Source organism: Anolis carolinensis, unplaced genomic scaffold (assembly GCF_035594765.1).
Source record: "Anolis carolinensis isolate JA03-04 unplaced genomic scaffold, rAnoCar3.1.pri scaffold_13, whole genome shotgun sequence".
In the NCBI taxonomy this organism is placed as follows: Eukaryota; Metazoa; Chordata; class Lepidosauria; order Squamata; family Dactyloidae; genus Anolis; species Anolis carolinensis.
The window spans coordinates 15,959,110-15,980,077 of NW_026943824.1; the positions used below are offsets into that span (position 1 = coordinate 15,959,110).

At 43.3% G+C, this 20,968-nt stretch overlaps 1 protein-coding gene across 2 annotated transcripts; it reads left to right on the forward strand.

Annotated features, from left to right (window-relative positions):
* Window positions 1–3,155: 3,155 nt before the first annotated feature.
* tedc2 (tubulin epsilon and delta complex 2) lies at window positions 3,156–20,968 on the forward strand. 2 transcript variants are annotated; one of them, XM_062964548.1, is made up of 10 exons: window positions 3,156–3,459; window positions 4,912–5,010; window positions 5,341–5,396; window positions 8,426–8,942; window positions 10,481–10,534; window positions 13,533–13,617; window positions 14,892–15,012; window positions 15,130–15,243; window positions 18,548–18,765; window positions 20,630–20,968. In XM_062964548.1, the coding sequence occupies exons 1-10, from the start codon at window positions 3,434–3,436 to the stop codon at window positions 20,771–20,773; spliced, it is 1,434 nt and encodes a 477-aa protein (XP_062820618.1). In that variant the 5' UTR covers window positions 3,156–3,433; the 3' UTR covers window positions 20,774–20,968. The 2 variants fall into 2 exon arrangements, with proteins under 2 accessions (XP_062820618.1, XP_062820619.1); XM_062964549.1 differs by having other exon boundaries at window positions 3,164–3,459; window positions 14,904–15,012.

Below are 20,968 nucleotides of genomic sequence, written 5' to 3' on the forward strand. Positions count from 1 at the left end.
TATTAATTTAGCACCAAAGCATTGACTAAAAAACATTGACTAAAAAAATTGTCTACTAACAAACTGACTACAAATAAAGATAGAATTTCATAAAATGAACATACATAGCAACATTATTTGAAATTAAATCCATAAAAAGTTCAATCCTTGCTGCCTAGAGAAACAGCTGTGGATCGGGGAGGGAGGCAAATTGTGTTGGATAATCCAGTACGTTGGATAAGCGAATGTTGGATAAGTGAGACTCTACTGTATATACATTATATATTTAATATCAATATTATACTATTAGTATTATATACATCATGGGGAGTCTGTGTACCAAGTTTGGTCCAGGTCCATTCTTCGTGTGGGTTGCAGTGGTCTGTGGAAGTTGGGACTAAATAGGTTGAAGGTACTGCAAATCCCATCATACATGGCACATCCTCCCCCAAACCATACCAGGACATACAGTGGGTTATGGAGGGGGTCTCTCTGCTAAATTTGGTCCAGGTCTGTCATTCGTGAGAGACTCAGTGGTCATTTGAAGTCGGATCCAAAGCATTCCAAAAAGGGGCCCAGATGTTGTTGAGAAGTCTTTTGCCATCTCAGAGGCTGAGATGAGCACAGAAGATGAAATAATCTCAGAGGAGGAAATTCCAGGTGAAGAAAATAATGAGCTGATAGATGGGAGACTTAGTTTTCGGGAGTGCAGAGCTGCCTAGCAGAATTTGTGTATGTCACAGTGCTTGTTAGCGAAAAGGTTGTATCAGGTTCTCAGGGGAAACAGCATGATTTCATGTAGAGAGACCATGTTGGGTTATCTAAGCAATCATGCATGCATTTTCAATGTGGGATGGTTTATGTAGTTATGTTTGTTGCTTAGTAACCTGAGCCAAGCTGTATTCCAGAGTTGAAGCCACCATTTAGGGGTTTTTGCATATGAAATGGGAAATGGGAGTATCCTTTCTGGGGACGTACAGGAAGTGTGTACAGATACCTCTTCCTGTCTCTTCTCTCTTTGCTCCTGCCATGCCATGCCATGCTGATGTTTAAGAGATATGTAGTATCCTGAACGGGTTTTTTTTTTTTTTGGAACTAAGATGTTTTTGCCTGTATGACCATCAGCATACAAGATTGTGAGTAAACATATTTTTGCTATTTTATTTTGATGTCTCTGATGTTTATTTTATGCGCATGACTTTTTAAAGGGAAAGGGAGGCTGGATATTTTGTCTTATTGCTTATTTTCTTTTTACCTCTGCTCACAAAAACCCCTAGTCTTCTGCGTTTTTACTGCTCTGCACCAATATTTAACCATATTGATATCATAATCTTAAGAGGTTATGAAAATATATTTCTATTAGCAGTTGGAGTTTGAAAAGCAACCTCTCTGGACAAGTCCTAGCTAAGTCTGCTAGGGGAATTTTGGTTTCATGTTTTCATGTTTAAGTGATTATTCCTGGAGTTCTGTATTGGATTTTTATGCTGCCTTTTTGTATCCTATGCTGGATGTCTTGTCGTCTTGGATTTTGAAACAACTTTTGTACCTTGAATCTTGTGGACTTGGTTTTACATTTAGACTTTGACATTTCTACTATTTTTGCTGAACTGTTTTTTATATAATCTTCAATAGACTGCTTTGCTGTTTTAACTTGGACTGCAGTGTTGTGGTTAAGTACAGAAAGGGTTCCTGCCTTGGAGTACAACAGGAAATCATGCTACCCCACTATTCAGCCTTGGTCAGACCACAGTACAGTTCTGGGCACTGTAATTGAAGGGAGATGTTGACTCTAAGTTGGAATGTGTCCACAGGAGGGCGACTAAAAGGATCAAGGGTCTGGAGAACAAGCCCTATGAGGAGCGGCTAAAAGAGCTGGACATGTTTTGTTTAATCTGCAGAATAGAAGGCTAGCATTCTATGATTCTATATTATTATTATTATTATTGTAACATTAATAGTATATATATATATATATATATATACACACACACACACAGTAGAGTCTCACTTATCCAATATAAATGGGCCGGCAGAACCTTGGATAAGAGAATATCTTGGATAATAAGGAGGGATTAAGGAAAAGCCTATTAAACATCAAATTAGGTTATGATTTTACAAATTAAGCACCAAAACATCATGTTATACAACAAATTTGACAGAAAAAGTAGTTCAATCTGCAGTAATGTTATGTTGTAATTACTGTATTTACTCGCTTATTCAACGTTCTGGATTATCCAACGCATTTTTGTAGTCGATGTTTTCAATATATCATGATATTTTGGTGCTAAATTTGAAAATATAGTAATTACTACATAACATTAGTGTATATTGAACTGCTTTTTCTGTCAAATTTGTTGTATAACATGATGTTTTGGTGCTTAATTTGTAAAATCATAACCTAATTTGATGTTTAATAGGCTTTTCCTTAATCCCTCCTTATTATCCAAGATATTCGCTTATCCAAGCTTCTGCCGGACCGTTTATGTTGGATAAGTGAGACTCTACTTTAATTGTAATATTAATAGAATATGTATATAATCAATATAGCACTACCAGTATTACATTATATATATAGTAGAGTATCACTTATCCAACATAAAGGGGCCGGCAGAATGTTGGATAAGCAAATATGTTGGATAATAAGGAGAGATTAAGGAAAAGCCTATTACACATCAAATTAGGTTATGATTTTACAAATTAAGGACCAAAACATCATGTTATACAACAAATTTGACAGAAAAGGTAGTTCAATACGCTGTAATGCTATGTAATAATTACTGTATTTACTAATTTAGCAGCAAAATATCACGATGTATTGAAAACATTGACTCCAAAAAATGTGTTGGATAATCCAGAACGTTGGATAAGCGAGTGTTGGATAAGTGAGACTCTACTGTATTACATTACCAGTATTATATATACATTTATATAATTCTAATATATCATGTATTATTTTAATATTATTGTTATGTATTATAACAATACATTGTTATTATTGTTGTTGTAGTTGTTATTATGTGTTCTTTTGACTTGCCTGACTTCTAGTGAGGTTCCACCCTTTTCTCCCGCTTTAATTGCCATGGCAACATTCCGTGGCATTCTGGGTGTTGTAGTTCAGGGAAGGCCTTATCTCTCTCGCTCTCTCTCTCCCCGGCATGCCATTCGGTGTTGCTATGGCAGCCAAAGATGGCGTCGAAACAATAAGCCGTTCTGAGCGCTCCGCCCTGAAACTATCAATCCCGGCCTTCCATTCTGTGTTGCTATGGCAGCCAAAGATGGCGTCGAAACAATAAGCCGTTCGAGAAAGGGGCCGCCTTGCGCATGCGCTGTCTTCTTGCGAAGGGGCGGTCTGCGTCGCGGGTACTTCTAGCGGCAGTTCTCGCGAGATTTTGTAGAGAGAGACGGGATTCGGGTTCAGGCGCGGGTCGGTTGGCGGTGAGGCGAGGAAACCTGGATGCTGCCCGCCGGCGGCGCTCACAGGTGGGTGGGGCCTATGCGTAGGGGGCGGGGATAGGGAAATAGGGGGCGGGGATAGGGAAATAGCGCTCAGGGGGCGGGGATAAGGAGATAAATAGGGCTCGGGGCTCGGATAGGGAAATAATATATCCCAGAGGGGTGGGGATGGGAAATGGGGGCGGGGATATGGAAATAGGGCCCAAGGGATGGGAATATGGAGATAAATAAGGCTCAAAGGGCGTGGTCTGTACCCAGGGGGCGGGGACAGGGAGATAAATAAGACTCAGGGGGCGTGGTCTGGACCCAGGGGGCGGGGACAGGGAGATAAATAAGACTCAGGGGGCGTGGTCTGGACCCAGGGGGCGGGGACAGGGAGATAAATAAGGCTCAGGGGGCGGGGTCTGGACCCAGGGGGCGGGGACAGGGAGATAAATAAGGCTCAGGGGGCGGGGTCTGGACCCAGGGGGCGGGGACAGGGAGATAAATAAGGCTCAAAGGGCGTGGTCTGTACCCAGGGGGCGGGGACAGGGAGATAAATAAGGCTCAGGGGGCGGGGTCTGGACTAAGGGGCGGGGACACTGAGGTAAATAAGGCTCAAGGGGCGTGGTCTGGACCCAGGGGGCGGGAACATTGAGGTAAATAAGGCTCAGGGGGCGGGGTCTGGACCCAGGGGGCGGGGACAGGGAGATAAATAAGGCTCAGGGGGCGTGGTCTGGATCCAGGGGGCGGGGACAGGGAGATAAATAAGACTCAGGGGGCGTGGTCTGGACCCAGGGGGCGGGGACAGGGAGATAAATAAGGCTCAAGGGGCGTGGTCTGGACCCAGGGGGCGGGGACAGGGAGATAAATAAGGCTCAGAGGGCGGGGTCTGGACTAAGGGGCGGGGACAGGGAGAGAAATAAGGCTCAGGGGGTGTGGTCTGGACCCAGGGGGCGGGGACAGGGAGATAAATAAGGCTCAGGGGGCGTGGTCTGGACCCAGGGGGCGGGGACAGGGAGATAAATAAGGCTCAAGGGGCGTGGTCTGGACCCAGGGGGCGGGGACAGGGAGATAAATAAGGCTCAGAGGGCGGGGTCTGGACTAAGGGGCGGGGACAGGGAGATAAATAAGGCTCAGGGGGCGGGGTCTGGACCAAGGGGGCGGGGACAGGGAGATAAATAAGGCTCAGGGGGCGTGGTCTGGACCCAGGGGGCGGGGACAGGGAGATAAATAAGGCTCAAGGGGCGTGGTCTGGACCCAGGGGGCGGGGACAGGGAGATAAATAAGGCTCAGAGGGCGGGGTCTGGACTAAGGGGCGGGGACAGGGAGATAAATAAGGCTCAGGGGCGGGGTCTGGACCAAGGGGGCGGGACAGAGATAAATAAGGCTCAGGGGGCGGGGTCTAGATATGTCAGCCTGAGTCTAATTTTACTTTACTAAAAGCAAAATAAAATAAGCTGTGTTGTGATGGAAAGGCTTTTGCGGTTCCGTTTTCAGGCTGGTTTCCCTGCTCACCCAGGCCTTGGACGGCTGCACTGAGCAAAAGCAGAGGCTGCAGCAGAGGACAAAGCAGTGCCAGGCTCTCCTTCAAGACTGGTAAGTGGTGTGCTTGGTGAAGGCAAAGCTGTGCGTGGGTCTCTTACAAATAATATTTACATATAGTATTATATCAGTAGCACAGCACAACACTAGCACTACATACCAGCATATTGCACCACACCACTATACTGTAATATTACCAGTAATATTACATGTAATCAATAATATATAATTAATATTATTATATTGTATTATTATTAGTATTAAATTGCATTACATTACAATATTGTTATCAATATTCTGTGTATATACAATATATTAATTACTCTTTATTATTGTAAATTATATTGTTTGCAGAACACACATTGTTTCTCTTTTCTGTGCCAGGAACTCTGATGTTTCTGAAAGTGCGGCCCATGAAGGCAGTAAAAATGAGCGTGAAGGTAAGACATTTTAAAAAAAATAGTAATTCCTTTTCCATTTCGACTCCTTAGACTTCCCTGTTGTTATTACAGTAGAGTCTCACTTATCCAACACTCACTTATCTTCACTTCACTTTATTTCTTAATTAGTCGCTCTCCACCAGAGTGCTCCAAGCGACTTACAATTTAAAATATCATTCCACAATATAAAAACATTCAGCATAAAAACATTCAACAGTGACTATTTGGCAAATTAGCTCTGATTTACTTAAATGCGCAACCAAAGAGCCAAGTCTTGAGCGCTTTTACAAAAGGTCGCAACTCCGACATTGCTCTAACATATGGAGGCAATGAGCCACAGAATTGGAGCATAGGTCGAAAAGGCTCTTGAATAAACCTTGGCTTATCCAAGGTTCTGGATTATCCAAGTGCTTAATTTGTAAAATCATAACCTAATTTGATGTTTAATAGGCTTTTCCTTAATCCGTCCTTATTATCCAAGATATTCGCTTATCCAAGGTTCTGCCGGCCCTTTTAGCTTGGATAAGTGAGACTCTGCTGTATATGCCAATAAAGGCTTATTGGTAATTGAATTGATATATGATTAATATTACAGTAATATATGCTATTAATGTTACAATAATAATAATAAAAATAATAACAATATAGAATAATAGAATGCTAGCCTTCTCTTCTGCAGATTGAACAAAACAATCCTTATTATCCAAGATATTCGCTTATCCAAGGTTCTGCTGGCCCATTTAGCTTGGATAAGTGAGACTCTACTGTATTATCATCATATAATTGTTTAGCGCCATGACGGTACAGGTAAAATAACACTTCTCTGTCCTCGTACTTGCATTCTCTTTCCTTTTGCATTCAAGGAATTCACAGAGTTTGAGTCACTTCAGAGCTGGAACTATTAGTCTGATGTGCACCCATTTCTTGGCACAAATAAGTAGTGAAAGAAGTGGAAAGAAGTGACAAGTGGAGTGCCGCAGGGTTCCGTCCTGGGCCCGGTTCTGTTCAACATCTTTATTAACGACTTAGACAAAGGGTTAGAAGGCACGATCATCAAGTTTGCAGACGACACCAAACTGGGAGGGAGAGCCAACACTCCAGAAGACAGGAGCAGAATTCAAAACGATCTTGACAGACTAGAGAGATGATTGGCCGAAACTCACAAAATGAAGTTCAACAGGGACAAATGCAAGATACTTCATTTCGGCAGAAAAAATGGAAATCAAAGATACAGAATGGGGGACGATGCCTGGCTTGACAGCACTGTGTGCGAAAAAGACCTTGGAGTCCTTGTGGACAACAAGTTAAACATGAGCCAACAATGTGATGCAGCAGCTAAAAAAGGCAACGGGATTCTGGCCTGCATCAATAGGGGAATAGCGTCTAGATCCAGGGAAGTCCTGCTCCCCTCTATTCTGCCTTGGTCAGACCACACCTGGAATCACACTGTGTCCAATTCTGGGCACCGCAGTTGAAGGGAGATGTTGACAAGCTGGAAAGCGTCCAGAGGAGGGCGACTAAAATGATTAAGGGTCTGGAGAACAAGCCCTATGAGGAGCGGCTTAAAGAGCTGGGCATGTTTAGCCTGCAGAAGAGAAGGCTGAGAGGAGACATGATAGCCATGTACAAATACGTGAAGGGAAGTCATAGGGAAGAGGGAGCAAGCTTGTTTTCTGCTGCCCTGCAGACTAGGACACGGAACAATGGCTTCAAACTACAGGAAAGGAGATTCCACCTGAACATCAGGAAGAACTTCCTCACTGTGAGAAGGGCTGTTCGGCAGTGGAACTCTCTCCCCCAGACTGTGGTGGAGGCTCCTTCTTTGGAGGCTTTTAAGCAGAGGCTGGATGACCATCTGTCGGGGGTGCTTTGAATGCGATTTCCTGCTTCTTGGCAGGGGGTTGGACTGGATGGCCCATGTGGTCTCTTCCAACTCTACTATTCTATGATTCTATGATTCTATGAAAGGATTGTGTGTGCCCTTGCTTCGGCCTTCCCTCCAAGTTTTTTGGACTTGGACTCCCACAATTCCTGACAGCCTTAGGCCCCTTCCTTTTCTCCCTCCGCTTAAGCGAGAGAATGCTTCTAGAGCAGGGATTCCCAAAGTGGGCACTACCGACCCCTGGTGGGCGCTGCAGCGATCCAGGGGGGCAGTGATGGCCACAGGTGCATTTGGGGGCGGGGCCAGGGGAGGGGCGGGGCCTCTTCCCAAGTGCTGGAGACAAGGCTGAACCCCTGAGGCGCCTGTTAGGTCACACAGGGGGCGGAGCTAGAGGAGTGGGCGTGGCTTCTTCCCAAGAGCCCGAGACAGGGCTGAGCCTCTATACCTCTCCTGAGAGGCCTTTTAGGACTAAAGGGCGGAGCTAGAGGCGGGGCGGGGCCTCTTCCTAAGAGCGTGAGACAGGGCTGAGCATCTATACCTCTCCTGAGAGGCCTTTTAGGACTAAAGGGCGGGTCTAGGGGCGGGGCCTCTCTGCACCTTCCCAAGAGCCCGAGACAGGGCTGAGCCTCTGTATAGCTCCCCTGAGGCGCTTGTTAAAACACAGGGGCAGGGTATAGAGGTTCAGCCAGGCACTTGGGAAGAGGCCCCGCCCCCTCCTCTAGCCCCGCCCCCTGTGTCCTGGCAGGCGCCATAGGACAGAGATAGAAGCTCAGCCCTGACTCAGAGCTCGTAACTCCGCCCATCCCAGTCCTGGCCCATTTGTGGCCCCGCCCACCTCCCGCTCCCAGCCCTGCATCTTGGACTAGGTGAGAGGCTAGCCCCGCCCACTTGAGCAAGAGCCATGCCCACCCCTCTAAGCCACACCCCTTTCCAGGGGGCACTGAGTCATATTTTTCCTGGAAAGAGGGCGGCAGGCCAAATAAGTTTGGGAACCACTGTTCTCGAGCACGGCCATGCAGCCCAGAAAACTCACAGCAACCCACTGTATATTCCATGTTTAGCTGTTGTTGTAAACAGAGAAAGACGATATAGAAATTTCCTAATAAAATAAATCATTCGATGGCATTTCCTCCTTACTGATTTGTAGCATGTGTCGAAAATGAGCCTTCAGCCAAGGAGCTTGAGGAATTGGAGCTCCTTAACAAAGCCCTGGAAAAAGCATTACGGGTCCGGACCAAGTTCCAGCCGACTCCAGGCGAAGGTGCCAAAACTGTAGACAAGAAGGCTACACTTGAAAATATTTCTAAACAGAGCGCCGGCAGGACTGGCAGAACCGCACCTGTGACCCGCAAGCCGGCCTCTCCCAAACGGCCAACGGCGTACATGCTGAAAGCTCCCTACAGAACCGACCCAGTCGTGAAAAGGCGGCCTCCGTCAAAAATATCCGCCAGGCCAAGCTCCAGAGCGTCAAAGACCCCGGGGAGGAAGCGGCCTGCAACCGGGACGGTTTCCCTCGCAGCTGCCGCGTTGCCGCCATCAGTATCCTGTCCGGGACATGAACAGTGCGGAAAGCAGGCGCCCTGTGCCGAGTCCCCGCTGCCCAAAACGGAGCCTGATCTTTCGGCCGCACAGGCCCAGGTGGCTTCAACCCTTCGGGAGAAAGGGTAAGCAAGTTTGTTTATCTAGCTATGAGGGCTATCCACAAAGTAGGTTACGTTTTGGATTTTAAAAAGGACAAAGTATAGGAGAAATCATTTACCATATGCAGCTGAAAGGCACATGCCAATACTACAATCTCACGTAATCCCCATTGAAATCTAGGCACGTCTCATATAGATAAATGAGTTTGAAAAGGTCTGCCCCAGTAAATTTGCCGCCTCTCTCCTCTGTTTCCAACAATGGGGACGTGGCTAGCAGCGCAGCGTTGTGGCTACGCTGCAGGAAGGGAGAAGGGGGAAGAGTTGAGGACACAAGCGGGGAATTTACTGGAGCAGTACTTTTCAAACTCATTTATCTATATGAAACGTGCCCAGATTTCAATGGGGAGTACGTGAGATTGTAGTATTGGAATGTGTCTTTCAGCTGCATATGGTAAATGATTCCTCCTATACTTTATCCTTTTTAAAATCCAAAACGTAACCTACTTTGTGGATAGCCCTCGTATTTATTTATTTGCTACATTTGCCATATATACTCAAAGATAAGCCAAGTTTTTCAGCCCTTTTTATTTTGAGCTGAAAAAGCCTCCCTCGGTTTATAATGGGGTCAAGGCCAAGGCCGGGCAACAGAACCTGGAAGCCATTGCTTGCAATAGATGATATATTTCTCTCTTACCCTCCCTTATCAGTGTGTTTTCCAAAGCCTCCCTCGCTCTTAACCAAGGGAATGTTTTGAAAAGGGAAAGAGGTCCTTGCAAGTCAGGAAGAAGAAAAATATATATCCATTAATCTTATAAAAGCATTTCCCCTGAAATATTCGTTAATCTCTCCTACAGATATATAGACATTAACCCCCTGCATGCATTTGCAATCCCTATATACTTATATATCTGTGTCTATCTACATTAATTTATATATGAATTTTCCCCTCATATGTTTGCAGGTCCTTGCAAATCCTATACATATAGATTCATGTACCTGTATATCTGTAGCCATATATATACATTATTTAACCTATTGATGCCTCAGTTAATGTAATTTTATTGGTATCTATTTTTATTTTGAAATTGACCAGTAGCTGCTTCATTTCCCATCCTCGGCTTATACTCGAGTCAATAAGTTATCCCAGTTTTTTGTGCCTTGACTTACATTTGGGTCGGCTTATACTCGAGTATATACGGTATATCCCACTCTTCTCACCCCGAAGGGGACTCAGAGCGGCTTACAAATCAAATGTACATACAATTTATTATTAGTATAGCACAATATGAGCATTAAATTACTATATTGTACTATATCATTATACTATAATATTATTAGTTATATTACATATAATATATAATTAATAGTGTTATATTGTATTACTAGTATAATATTGTATTATCAAGTTTAATATTATAATATTATCAAGTTCCCTTTTCAGGTCCCAGAAATACTCTCAATCTTGCAAGGAGAAGCAATTGGTTTGAGGCATGTACAATGGTGGGTCAAAAAGTTTTGCCTCCTGTGTCACAAAAAATCTGTTGCAAACCCATTTTTTGCAGGTGTTTGCTGGAATTGCCACATCCCTACAAGAAAGCCGTTTCCAAGTATATGAGGTAAATGAATAAACCTTACATTGGTTGTCTCATCCAAAACTGGAACTGCCTTCAAAGTGGGTAGAATAGGGATGGGAGGTCCCTATTTTAAGTGGAGGGCCGATTCACGGTCCCTCAGACTGCTGGGGGGCCGGATTATGAAATAGTCCAAAATTTGGATTGTTGTTGTGTGCCTTCAAGTCGTTTCAGACTTAGGTCAATGCTAAGTCTAAAGTTTAGGACAGAGGCCAGGTAAATGACCTTGGAGGGCTTTAGTTTGGGGACCCCTGATCTAGATGATCTCATAAGACCATAGGTAAGCAAAGAGACCTCCAAAGACCATCTAGATGGTCTCATAAGAACATCGGTAAGGAAAGGGACCCTCAAAGGCCATCTAGATGATCTCATAAGGAAAGGACCCTCAAAGGTCATCTAGATGATCTCATAAGGCCATCAGAAGACCATAGATAAGGAAAGGACCTTCAAAGGCCATCTAGATGATCTCATAAGGTCATCAGAAGACTATAGGTAAGAAAAGGGACCCTCAAAGACTATCTAGATGATCTCATAAGGTCATCAGAAGACCATAGATAAGGAAAAGAACCCTCAAAGGCCATCTAGATGATCTCATAAGGCCATCAGAAGACCATAGATAAGGAAAGGGACCCTCAAAGACCATCTAGATGGTCTCATAAGAACATTGGTAAGGAAAGGGACCCTCAAAGGCCATCTAGATGATCTCATAAGGCCAACAGAAGACCATAGATAAGACCCTCAAAAGCCACCTGGATGGTTTCATAAAACCATAGGTAAGGAAAGTTACCTCCAAAAGCCATCTAGATGGTCTCATCAGGCCGTAGCTAAGCAAAGAGACCTTCAAACACCAAGTAGACTTAGGTCAACCCTAAGTCTAAAGTTTAGGATGGAGGCCAGGTCTATGATCTTGGAGGGCCACATCCGGCCTACGGGTCTTAGTTTGGTGACCCCTGGTGTAGTGCTTTGAGTACTGGATCACAATTCTGGAGGTCAGAGTTTGAATTCCCACAGAGCTATGGAAACTCATTGGGTGATCTTGGGAAAGCAGCGTTTTCTCAGCCATAGTGGAAGACAGTGAAAACCCCTGTTTGAATAAACCTTGGCATGAAAACCAATGGCAGGTTTGCCTGAGGCTCATATCATGAAGGCACACACAACACAGACGGGTGCCATCTGCTTTAGAGTCTAAACACAGAGATGTAGTGAGAGGAGAAGAGCTGCTTTGATGTGGCTGCTCCAGCTGGATGCCTTCCGGCAGACGGCATCTGTCCAAGAACTGAAATGCATAAAGAACCATGTACTAGGGATGTACGATCCATAAGAAAATGGTTCAAAAGTCATTACAAAACTGGGGTGTGCTGGCATTTCATTTCTAAAGCTTTCCAAGGTACGAAGCCTTGATCTTGCCTTTAGGGGAATGTTCCCTCACTACTTCGTGGTTCACTTTTCGGGGATTCGCTGTTTTGTGGTTTTTCAATCTATATCTCTATATATAAAAGGCTAATGAAATTTAGGCCTAGGACAAAACAACAAAACTACACATCCCAGAAACACTAAACTTGGCAGCACAAACCCTCATCCATGCCTCTACGTTCATACAACAAAAAGAAAAGAAAAATAAAGTCCTAATTAGAGGGAGAAGAATTATTGTTTTTATCCAATTGCTGCCAGTTAGAAGGCTAAGCTCTGCCCACTTGGTCTCCTAGCAACCCACTCAGCCCAGGGGACAGGCAGTTAGGCCTCACTTAGGCCTCTTCCAAACGGCCTATAAAATACAGATTATCTAATTTTAATTGGGTTATATGGCAGTGTAGACTCAAGGCCCTTCCACACAGCTATATAACTTATTTATAATGGACTTAATGTAAGGTAAAACCTTTACCCTTTACCTTACCTACCACCAATTCCTCAATACTTTATTTCCCATACCACCAGACTTCGCCACAGCAACGCGTGGCCGGGCACAGCTAGTATATATATACAGTAGAGTCTCACTTATCCAACATTCACTTATCCAACGTTCTGGATTATCCAACACATTTTTGTAGTCAATGTTTTCAATATATCATGATATTTTGGTGCTTAATTCGTAAATACAGTAATTACAACATAACATTACTGCGTATTGAACTACTTTTTCTGTCTAATTTGTTGTATAACATGATGTTTTGGTGCTTCATTTGTAAAATCATAATCTAACTTGATGTTTAATAGGCTTTTCCTTAATCCCTCCTTATTATCCAACATATTCGCTTATCCAACATTCTGCCGGCCCGTTTATGTTGGATAAGTGAGACTCTACTGTATATAAATGTAATGTGCATAATTCCCATGGAGTAAACAACAAAACCACTGGACCAAATGAAACCAAATTTGGCCACAAAAAACATAGTCATCCAATCTATGTCTTTCCATCAAAAAACCCTATAAAATTAGGTCCAAATTACAGAAAAAACCCCAAAACTAAAAAATTACTAACCACACATGTGCAGAGCCCCCTGAGAAACTTGGTGACATTAGCCAGGTGCGCGGGGCTTCAATTGCCACTGCGCGTCAATAACGAGTCATTATTATTATTATTATTATTATTATTATTATTATTATTATTATTATTATTATTATTAGGTTCCCGGGAACCATCAAAATGAACAAAATCTGGCAGTCAGCATTAAAAATAACTCTACAATCTGGACAGTAAATAAACACTCTGAAAATAATGGTATTCCAGACAGGAGATAACCAGAGCCAGCTAACACCTCCCAACAGAGGATTCCCCCAGAGAGGAAACAACCAGGCTTTGAAGTTGCAAGCCCATTCAATGCTAATCACAGTGACTAATTACAACATACATGCTTGCCTCCACAAACAAAAACCCATGTAGGACGATGCCATGGCAACACGTGGCCGGGCACAGCTAGTTGTATTATCCCAACCACCACTTATCTTCCCACATTTTTCTCTACTTTGTGCTGCAAATACCCAGGCTCTTGGAGAAGTGCCAGGTTTACCAAACCAGCCCGGAGGTGTTGACTGCAAGGAATCGCTTTATGGAAAAGATGGAAACAACGGTATCCTTTTGTTATTTTCACTTTAGGGGTGTTTTCTTTTTAATGCAGCTGTAAAGATGACATGATGAGCGTTTAAGACTGAGCAACCTGAGCCCCCGGTGGCGCAGCGTGTTAAAGCACTGAGCTGCTGAACTTGCGGACCAAAAGATCATAGGTTCAAATCCGGGGAGCGGGGTGAGCTCCTGCTGTTAGCCCCAGCTTCTGCCAACCTAGCAGTTCAAAAACATGCAAATGTGAGTAGATCAATAGGTACTACTCTGGCGGGAAGGTAACTGCACTCCATGCAGTCATGCCATTGGCCACATGACCTTGGAGGTGTCTATGGACAACGCTGGCTCTTTGACTTAGAAATGGAGATGAGCACCTGCAATGAAGTACAAATTTTTGGTTTACAGATGTTAAGTTTAATTGTGTGTTTGTGTTTTAAAAGGGTAAGTATTACAGTTATTGCATCTCAGCACTCAGAGGCTGGTTGCCATGGAAAAGCAGGCGGAGCCAACTGCCGTTTTGTTGAAGAAGTGCAGAGTTTTAAAAAAGGGATTCAGTCTGTGCTCTGATGAGGCACAGGGAAGATTGATCCTAGGTTGAGGGGATCAAAGAGACTCAATTGTTCATTTTGAGTCAGTTTAAAATAATTTTGGTGACTTATTTAATGTAGTCTGTGTCCTGGTAAGGAACAGAGAATCTGTGATCGTATATCACAGGGGTGACTGCAGTTTAAAAGTAGCAGAGAAAGAAGTTCTAACTACTTTAAGTAAAAGAAGTGACACTTTAGGGAGTTTGACTCATCTCATTCTAGTATTGTAACTGTTAATAAAAATACCTCCTAGTGAGAAACAACATTGCAACCACTAAGCTCTGTGCCTGAATAAACTTGTTATCTAAGCCTCTGTCACATATATTATGAACCATACGCTACCATCTAAAGTGAATAAGAAGAAGAAAGAAAAAGTAAAAGGTCTCTTCTCTGAGTCTTTGGTGGTTGCATCTTTACTAATTGGTGGCGGCCGTTATTAGATCTTCGCAAGCACCAACCCCCAGAGCTGGACACGACTGCTAGGTTGGCAGAAACTGGGGCTAAGAGTGGGTGCTCACCCCACTCCCCAGATTCGAACTGTCGAACTTTTGATCAGCAAGTTCAACAGCTTAGAGCTTTACAAAAATACAAACATTGAAATAGAATCAAACACACACAGCACTAAAAAAAATTAACAGTTAAAAACTATCAACTCTGCAGGGAAGGAGCTTGCATCTCAGTGCTTTGTTTTCCTTAGACTTGTGGTCAGTTCTGCTCCCCTTCGCCCACATTTAGCCCAGTTGAAGTGAGACGGGAGCTGCTGCATTTGAAGGGCGTCTGCACCCTTATGAGACACTGCATGGAAACCGAGACTCCAGGTAGGATATGTATTGGGGAGGTGTTGATGTAGAATGCCCCCGGTGTCTCTAGCCTTTTATTTCATGAATCACCCAGACTCAAAACATTTATTTATTTATTCATTTATTTTCGTTTAGCGTCTCTTGGAGAAAACCCAACGTGGGAGAGAGAGCACGAAAGCCTACTCACTCTGGAGGGTCTGCAAGTAGTCGTTCAAGAGCAGCTGGAAAAAGTGCAGCCGTTGAAAGAAGGTGAGTGAAGAGTACGACTAGATGGTTTTGTTAACACTCGTGGTTCGTGGGCATAGCAAGTCTCCCATCCTTGCTTAATGGAGATCATAGCGTAGATCTGAGAAGGGGCTATCCCAGGCCTGGGCCAACTTTGGCCCTCCCTCCAAGGGTTTTGGATTCCAACTCCCACCATTCCTAGCAGCCTCAGGCCCTTTTATTTTCCTCCTCAGCTGCTTAAGTGACATGCATCCAACCTCCACTGAGGTGTGATGCAAACATGCTGAGCATGATCAGACTCAGAACTCCATTTTGTAGTCAGTCTGCTTTATCCCAGGCCTGGGCCAACTTTGGCCCTCCCTCCAGGGGTTTTGGACTTCAACTCCCACCATTCCTAACAGCCTCAGACCCTTTGCTTTTCCCCCTCAGCCACTTAAGCAACATGCATCCAACATCCACTGAGGTGTGATGCAAACATGCTGAGCATGATCAGACTCAGGACTCCATTTTGTAGTCAGTCTGCTTTATCCCAGGCCTGGGCCAACTTTGGCCCTCCCTCCAGGGGTTTTGGACTTCAACTCCCACCATTCCTAACAGCCTCAGACCCTTTGCTTTTCCCCCTCAGCCACTTAAGCAACATGCATCCAACCTCCACTGAGGTGTGATGCAAACATGCTGAGCATGATCAGACTCAGGACTCCATTTTGTAGTCAGTCTGCTTTATCCCAGGCCTGGGCCAACTTTGGCCCTCCCTCCAGGGGTTTTGGACTTCAACTCCCACCATTCCTAACAGCCTCAGACCCTTTGCTTTTCCCCTTCAGCCACTTAAGCAACATGCATCCAACTTCCACTGAGGTGTGATGCAAACATGCTGAGCATGATCAGACTCAGGACTCCATTTTGTAGTCAGTCTGCTTTATCCCAGGCCTGGGCCAACTTTGGCCCTCCCTCCAGGGGTTTTGGACTTCAACTCCCACCATTCCTAACAGCCTCAGACCCTTTGCTTTTCCCCTTCAGCCACTTAAGCAACATGCATCCAACTTCCACTGAGGTGTGATGCAAACATGCTGAGCATGATCAGACTCAGGACTCCATTTTGTAGTCAGTCTGCTTTATCCCAGGCCTGGACCAACTTTGGCCCTCCCTCCAGGGGTTTTGGACTTCAACTCCCATCATTCCCAACAGCCTCAGATCCCATCCTCTTCCTCCTCAGGAAAATTCATAATGTATTTTAATAGTTTAACTGTTTTATGTGCTGTTTTATATTGGTTTGTATGGGCATCTAATTGTTGCCACTGTTGTAAGCCACCCTGAGTCCCTTCGGATGAGAAGGGCGGGATATAAATGTGAGAAATAAATAAATAAAATAAATAAAGGGCCTGAGGCTGTTAGGAATGGTAGGAGTTGAAGTCCAAAACTCCTGGAGGGCCCAAGTTGGCTCTCCAGTTTGAAGATAATAATAATAATAATAATCATCATCATCATCATCATCTTTATTTTTACCCCGCCACCATCTCCCCAACGGGGACTCGGGGTGGCTTACATGGGGCCATGCCCAGAATAATACAATATAACAAAATATAATAGAACAACAAATCATAGCACATTAAACAACACAATAAAAGAAAATATACACTACATTAAACAAGATCAAAAGAACAATAAAACCAAGATAGCTTCTACTTGCACCGGCCAGTCAACAAATTCTCACGAAAGCATAGAATCATAGAATCCTAGAGTTGGAAGAGACCTTGTGGGCCATCCAGTCCAACCCCATTCTGCTAAGAAGCAGGAAATCACATTCAAAGCACCCCCGACAGATGGCCATCCAGCCTCTGCTTAAAAGCCACCATAGAAGGAGCCTCCATCACACTGGTGCAGAGAGTTCCACTGCCGAACAGCTCTCACAGTGTGGAAATTCTTCCTAATGTTCAAGTGGAATCTGCTTTGTAGTTTGAAGCCATTGTTCCGTGTCCTAGTCTCCAAGGCACCTCCTCCCTATGATTTCCCCTCACACCTTGATCCATGGCCCTCATCATGTCTCCTCTTAGCCTTTTCTTCTGCAGGCTAAACATGCCCAGCTCTTTCAGCCGCTCCTCATAGGGCTTGTTCTCCAAACCCTTGATCCTTTTGGTCACCCTTCTCTGGACACATTCCAGCTTAGGGGCCGGGCTGTGGCGCAGGCTGGTGAGCAGCCTGCTGCAATAAATCACTCTGATCATGAGGTCATGAATTCGAGGCCAGCCTGGTGGGGTGAGCACCCGTCAATTAAAAAATAAAAAAATAGCCCCTGCTCGTTGTTGACCGAAAGATAATTGCATCTATCAAGTAGGAAATAAGGTACCACTTATAAAGTGGGGAGGCAAATGTAACTAATTTATGATGTTGGAATGAGGAAGTGCTGTCACAGTGGATGATGAAGCAGCTGCTCCCCCCTGTGGCCAGAATCGAACATCCCCTCAGGAGAAGGTTAAATTGCCTCTGCGTCTGTCTCTGTCTCGGTTCTATGTGTATATGGGCATTGAATGTTTGCCCTAAATGTATATAATGTGATCCGCCCTGAATCCCCTTCAGGGTGAGAAGGGCGGAATATAAATACTGTAAATAAATAAAGAAAGAAATAAGATACAGGAAGTCATACGAAAGAAAGAAGCAAGCCCAGGCGCCTACTTAGAAAGATTGTTGGAAGCCTATCGAAAATATAGGCCCCATGACCTGAATCAAAAGATGGGTCAGTTTTATTAAATACATCATTTGTTACTCAATCTGCCCCTGATAGTTGTAAAAAGTTACAAAAGCAGGATGGATTTTCAGTGGCCAGAATCGAACATCCCCCCAGGAGAAGGTTAAATTGCCTCTGCATCTGTCTCGGTTCTATGTGTATTTGGGCATTGAATGTTTGCCCTAAATGTATATAATGTGATCCGCCCTGAATCCCCTTCAGGGTGAGAAGGGCAGAATATAAATACTGTAAATAAATAAATAAATAGAGTCAACATCTCCCTTCACTTGCAGTGCCCAGAACTGAACAGAGAGTGATTCCAGGTGTGGTCTGACCAAGGCAGAATAGAGGGGTAGCATGACTTCCCTGGATCTAGACACTAGATTTCTATTTATGCAGGTCAAAATCCCATTGGCTTTTTTTTTTTTGCCGCCACATCACCTTGTAGGCTCATGTTTGACTTGTTCACAAGGACTCTCAAGATCTTTTTCACATGTACTGCTGTCAAGCCAGGCATTGTATCTTTGGCATGCCTCCCTCCCTTCTTAAACCTAACCATATCCTTCTGATTTGCTCAATGTTGCTCTTCTTTCCTTCCCGTGACAGCTGTGGAGTCCCATGCAGAGTTGCTTCCAGCTGATTTCGCCGGTGACAAGGGGGGTTCCGCTCAGAGAATTGCTCTCCTTGGAACAGAAAGGTGTTGGGACGTAGAAGCGATTGGGCCGCCACCTCTGCTTTTCTACTCCAGCCCGAAGGAGCTGATGGACATGGAGGCTTTGAAGCTGAAAGTGGCAATGCTCCACCAGCGACTGGAAATACAGAAGGTAACCTCAGAGCGGCAGCAGGCGCTCAATGGCATTCAAGATACGTTCGGTCTTAGTGTCTTTCTACATCCTGAGCAAGAGCCAGTTGTCTCTAAGAGCTCCCTCATAGTAAAGGTAAAAGTTTTTCCCTGACATTCCCCTGACAGTAGACACCTCCAAGGTCATGTGGCCACCGGCATTACTGCATGGAGAGCCATTATCTTCCCACTGAAGTAGTACCTATTGAACTACTCACATTTGCATGTTTTCGAACTGCTAGGTTGGCAGAAGCTGGGGCTAACAGTAGGAGCTCACCCCGCTTCCCAGATTCGAACCACCGACCTTTCACTTCTTCACTTCACTTTATTTCTTAATTAGTCGCTCTCCAACCTAAAAACATTCAACAGTGACTATTTGGCAGCAAGTTCAGCAGCTCAGCAGTTAAATCCGCCACACCACCGGAGGCTCCGCAAGGTCACTCATATGTTTCCAATATTATTATCATCATCATTATTGTTGTTATTATATGTATATATATCTGCCTTGAGTCCCCTTGGGGAGATAGGGTGGAATACAAATAAATTATTATTATTATTATTATTATTATTATTATTATTATTATTATTATTATTATTATTGTTGTATGTAATTCTTGCATACTCATGTGAGTCAGCTGCTTATTATTATTATATGTGACTCACCTATTCAGGTGGGTCAGTTGCTTACTATTATTATTATATGTGACTCTTGCATATTCAGGTGAATCAGCTGCTTATTATTATTATTATTATTATTATTATTATTATTATATGTGACTCTTGCATATTCAGGTGAATCAGCTGCTTATTATTATTATTATTATTATTATTATATGTGACTTGCATATTCATTTGGGTCAGTTGCTTATTATTATTATTATATGCGACTCTTGCATATTCAGGTGGGTCAGCTGCTTATTATTATTTTTATTATTATTATATGTGACTTGCATATTCATTTGAGTCAGTTGATTATTATTATTATTATTATTATTATTATTATTATTATTATTATTATATGTGACTCTTGCATATTTAGGTGGGTCAGCTGCTTATTATTATTATATGTGACTTGCATATTTAGGTGGGTCAGTTGCTTATTATTATTATTATTATATGTGACTTGCATATTTAGGTGGGTCAGTTGCTTATTATTATTATTATATGTGACTTGCATATTTAGGTGGGTCAGTTGCTTATTATTATTATTATATGTGACTTGCATATTTAGGTGGGTCAGTTGCTTATTATTATTATTATTATATGTGACTTGCATATTTAGGTGGGTCAGTTGCTTATTATTATTATTATATGTGACTCTTGCATATTTAGGTGGGTCAGTTACTTATTATTAATATTATATGTGACTTGCATATTCAGGTGGGTCAGTTGCTTCTTCTTATTATTATTATATGTGACTCTTGCATATTCAGGTGGGTGAGATGTTTATTATTATTATTATTATTATATGTGACTCTTGCATATTCAGGTGGGTGAGATGTTTATTATTATTATTATTATTATTATTATTATTATTATATGTGACTTGCATATTCAGGTGGTTCAGCTGCTTATTATTATTATTATTATTATTTATTATATGTGACTTGCATATTCATGTAAGTCAGCTGGTTATTATTATTATTATTATTATTATTATATGTGACTTGCATATTCATTTGGGTCAGTTGCTTATTATTATTATTATTGTTTTGTTTTGGTAGAGAGAGCTTGCAAAAGTAGTGGGTTTTTGTATTGCAATTTCACCCTTTCGCTTGGAGATGATCTGCTTGGAGAAATAGCCGGGCATTGCCTTATTTTGAAAGTTGTCTCTTTTCCCCATGCAGGCCATGGAAACTGAACTCCTCCCGCTTCTCGAGCCAGGATGCCATCAGGAAGGTTCTCGAGCCTTGTTGTTCCGTGCCGTTTACACCTTGCTTTGCGAAGGGAGTGAGAGCTTCCCTGTCCTTGTCAATGATAATGTGGAGTAATCCAATTGCTTGAGGCCAAGAAGAGACTTGGGGTGTGCACACAACTGCGCTCTGTTTACAGTGCTGAAATGAATGATGATTCTTAGACAGTTTTCAACATAATGTTGCATTCAGTGGCACTGCTTTTTTCATGTGCGGTTTTAAAAGAAAAATTGTACATATATAAAATTTAAATAAAATGTACTAGCGATGAGA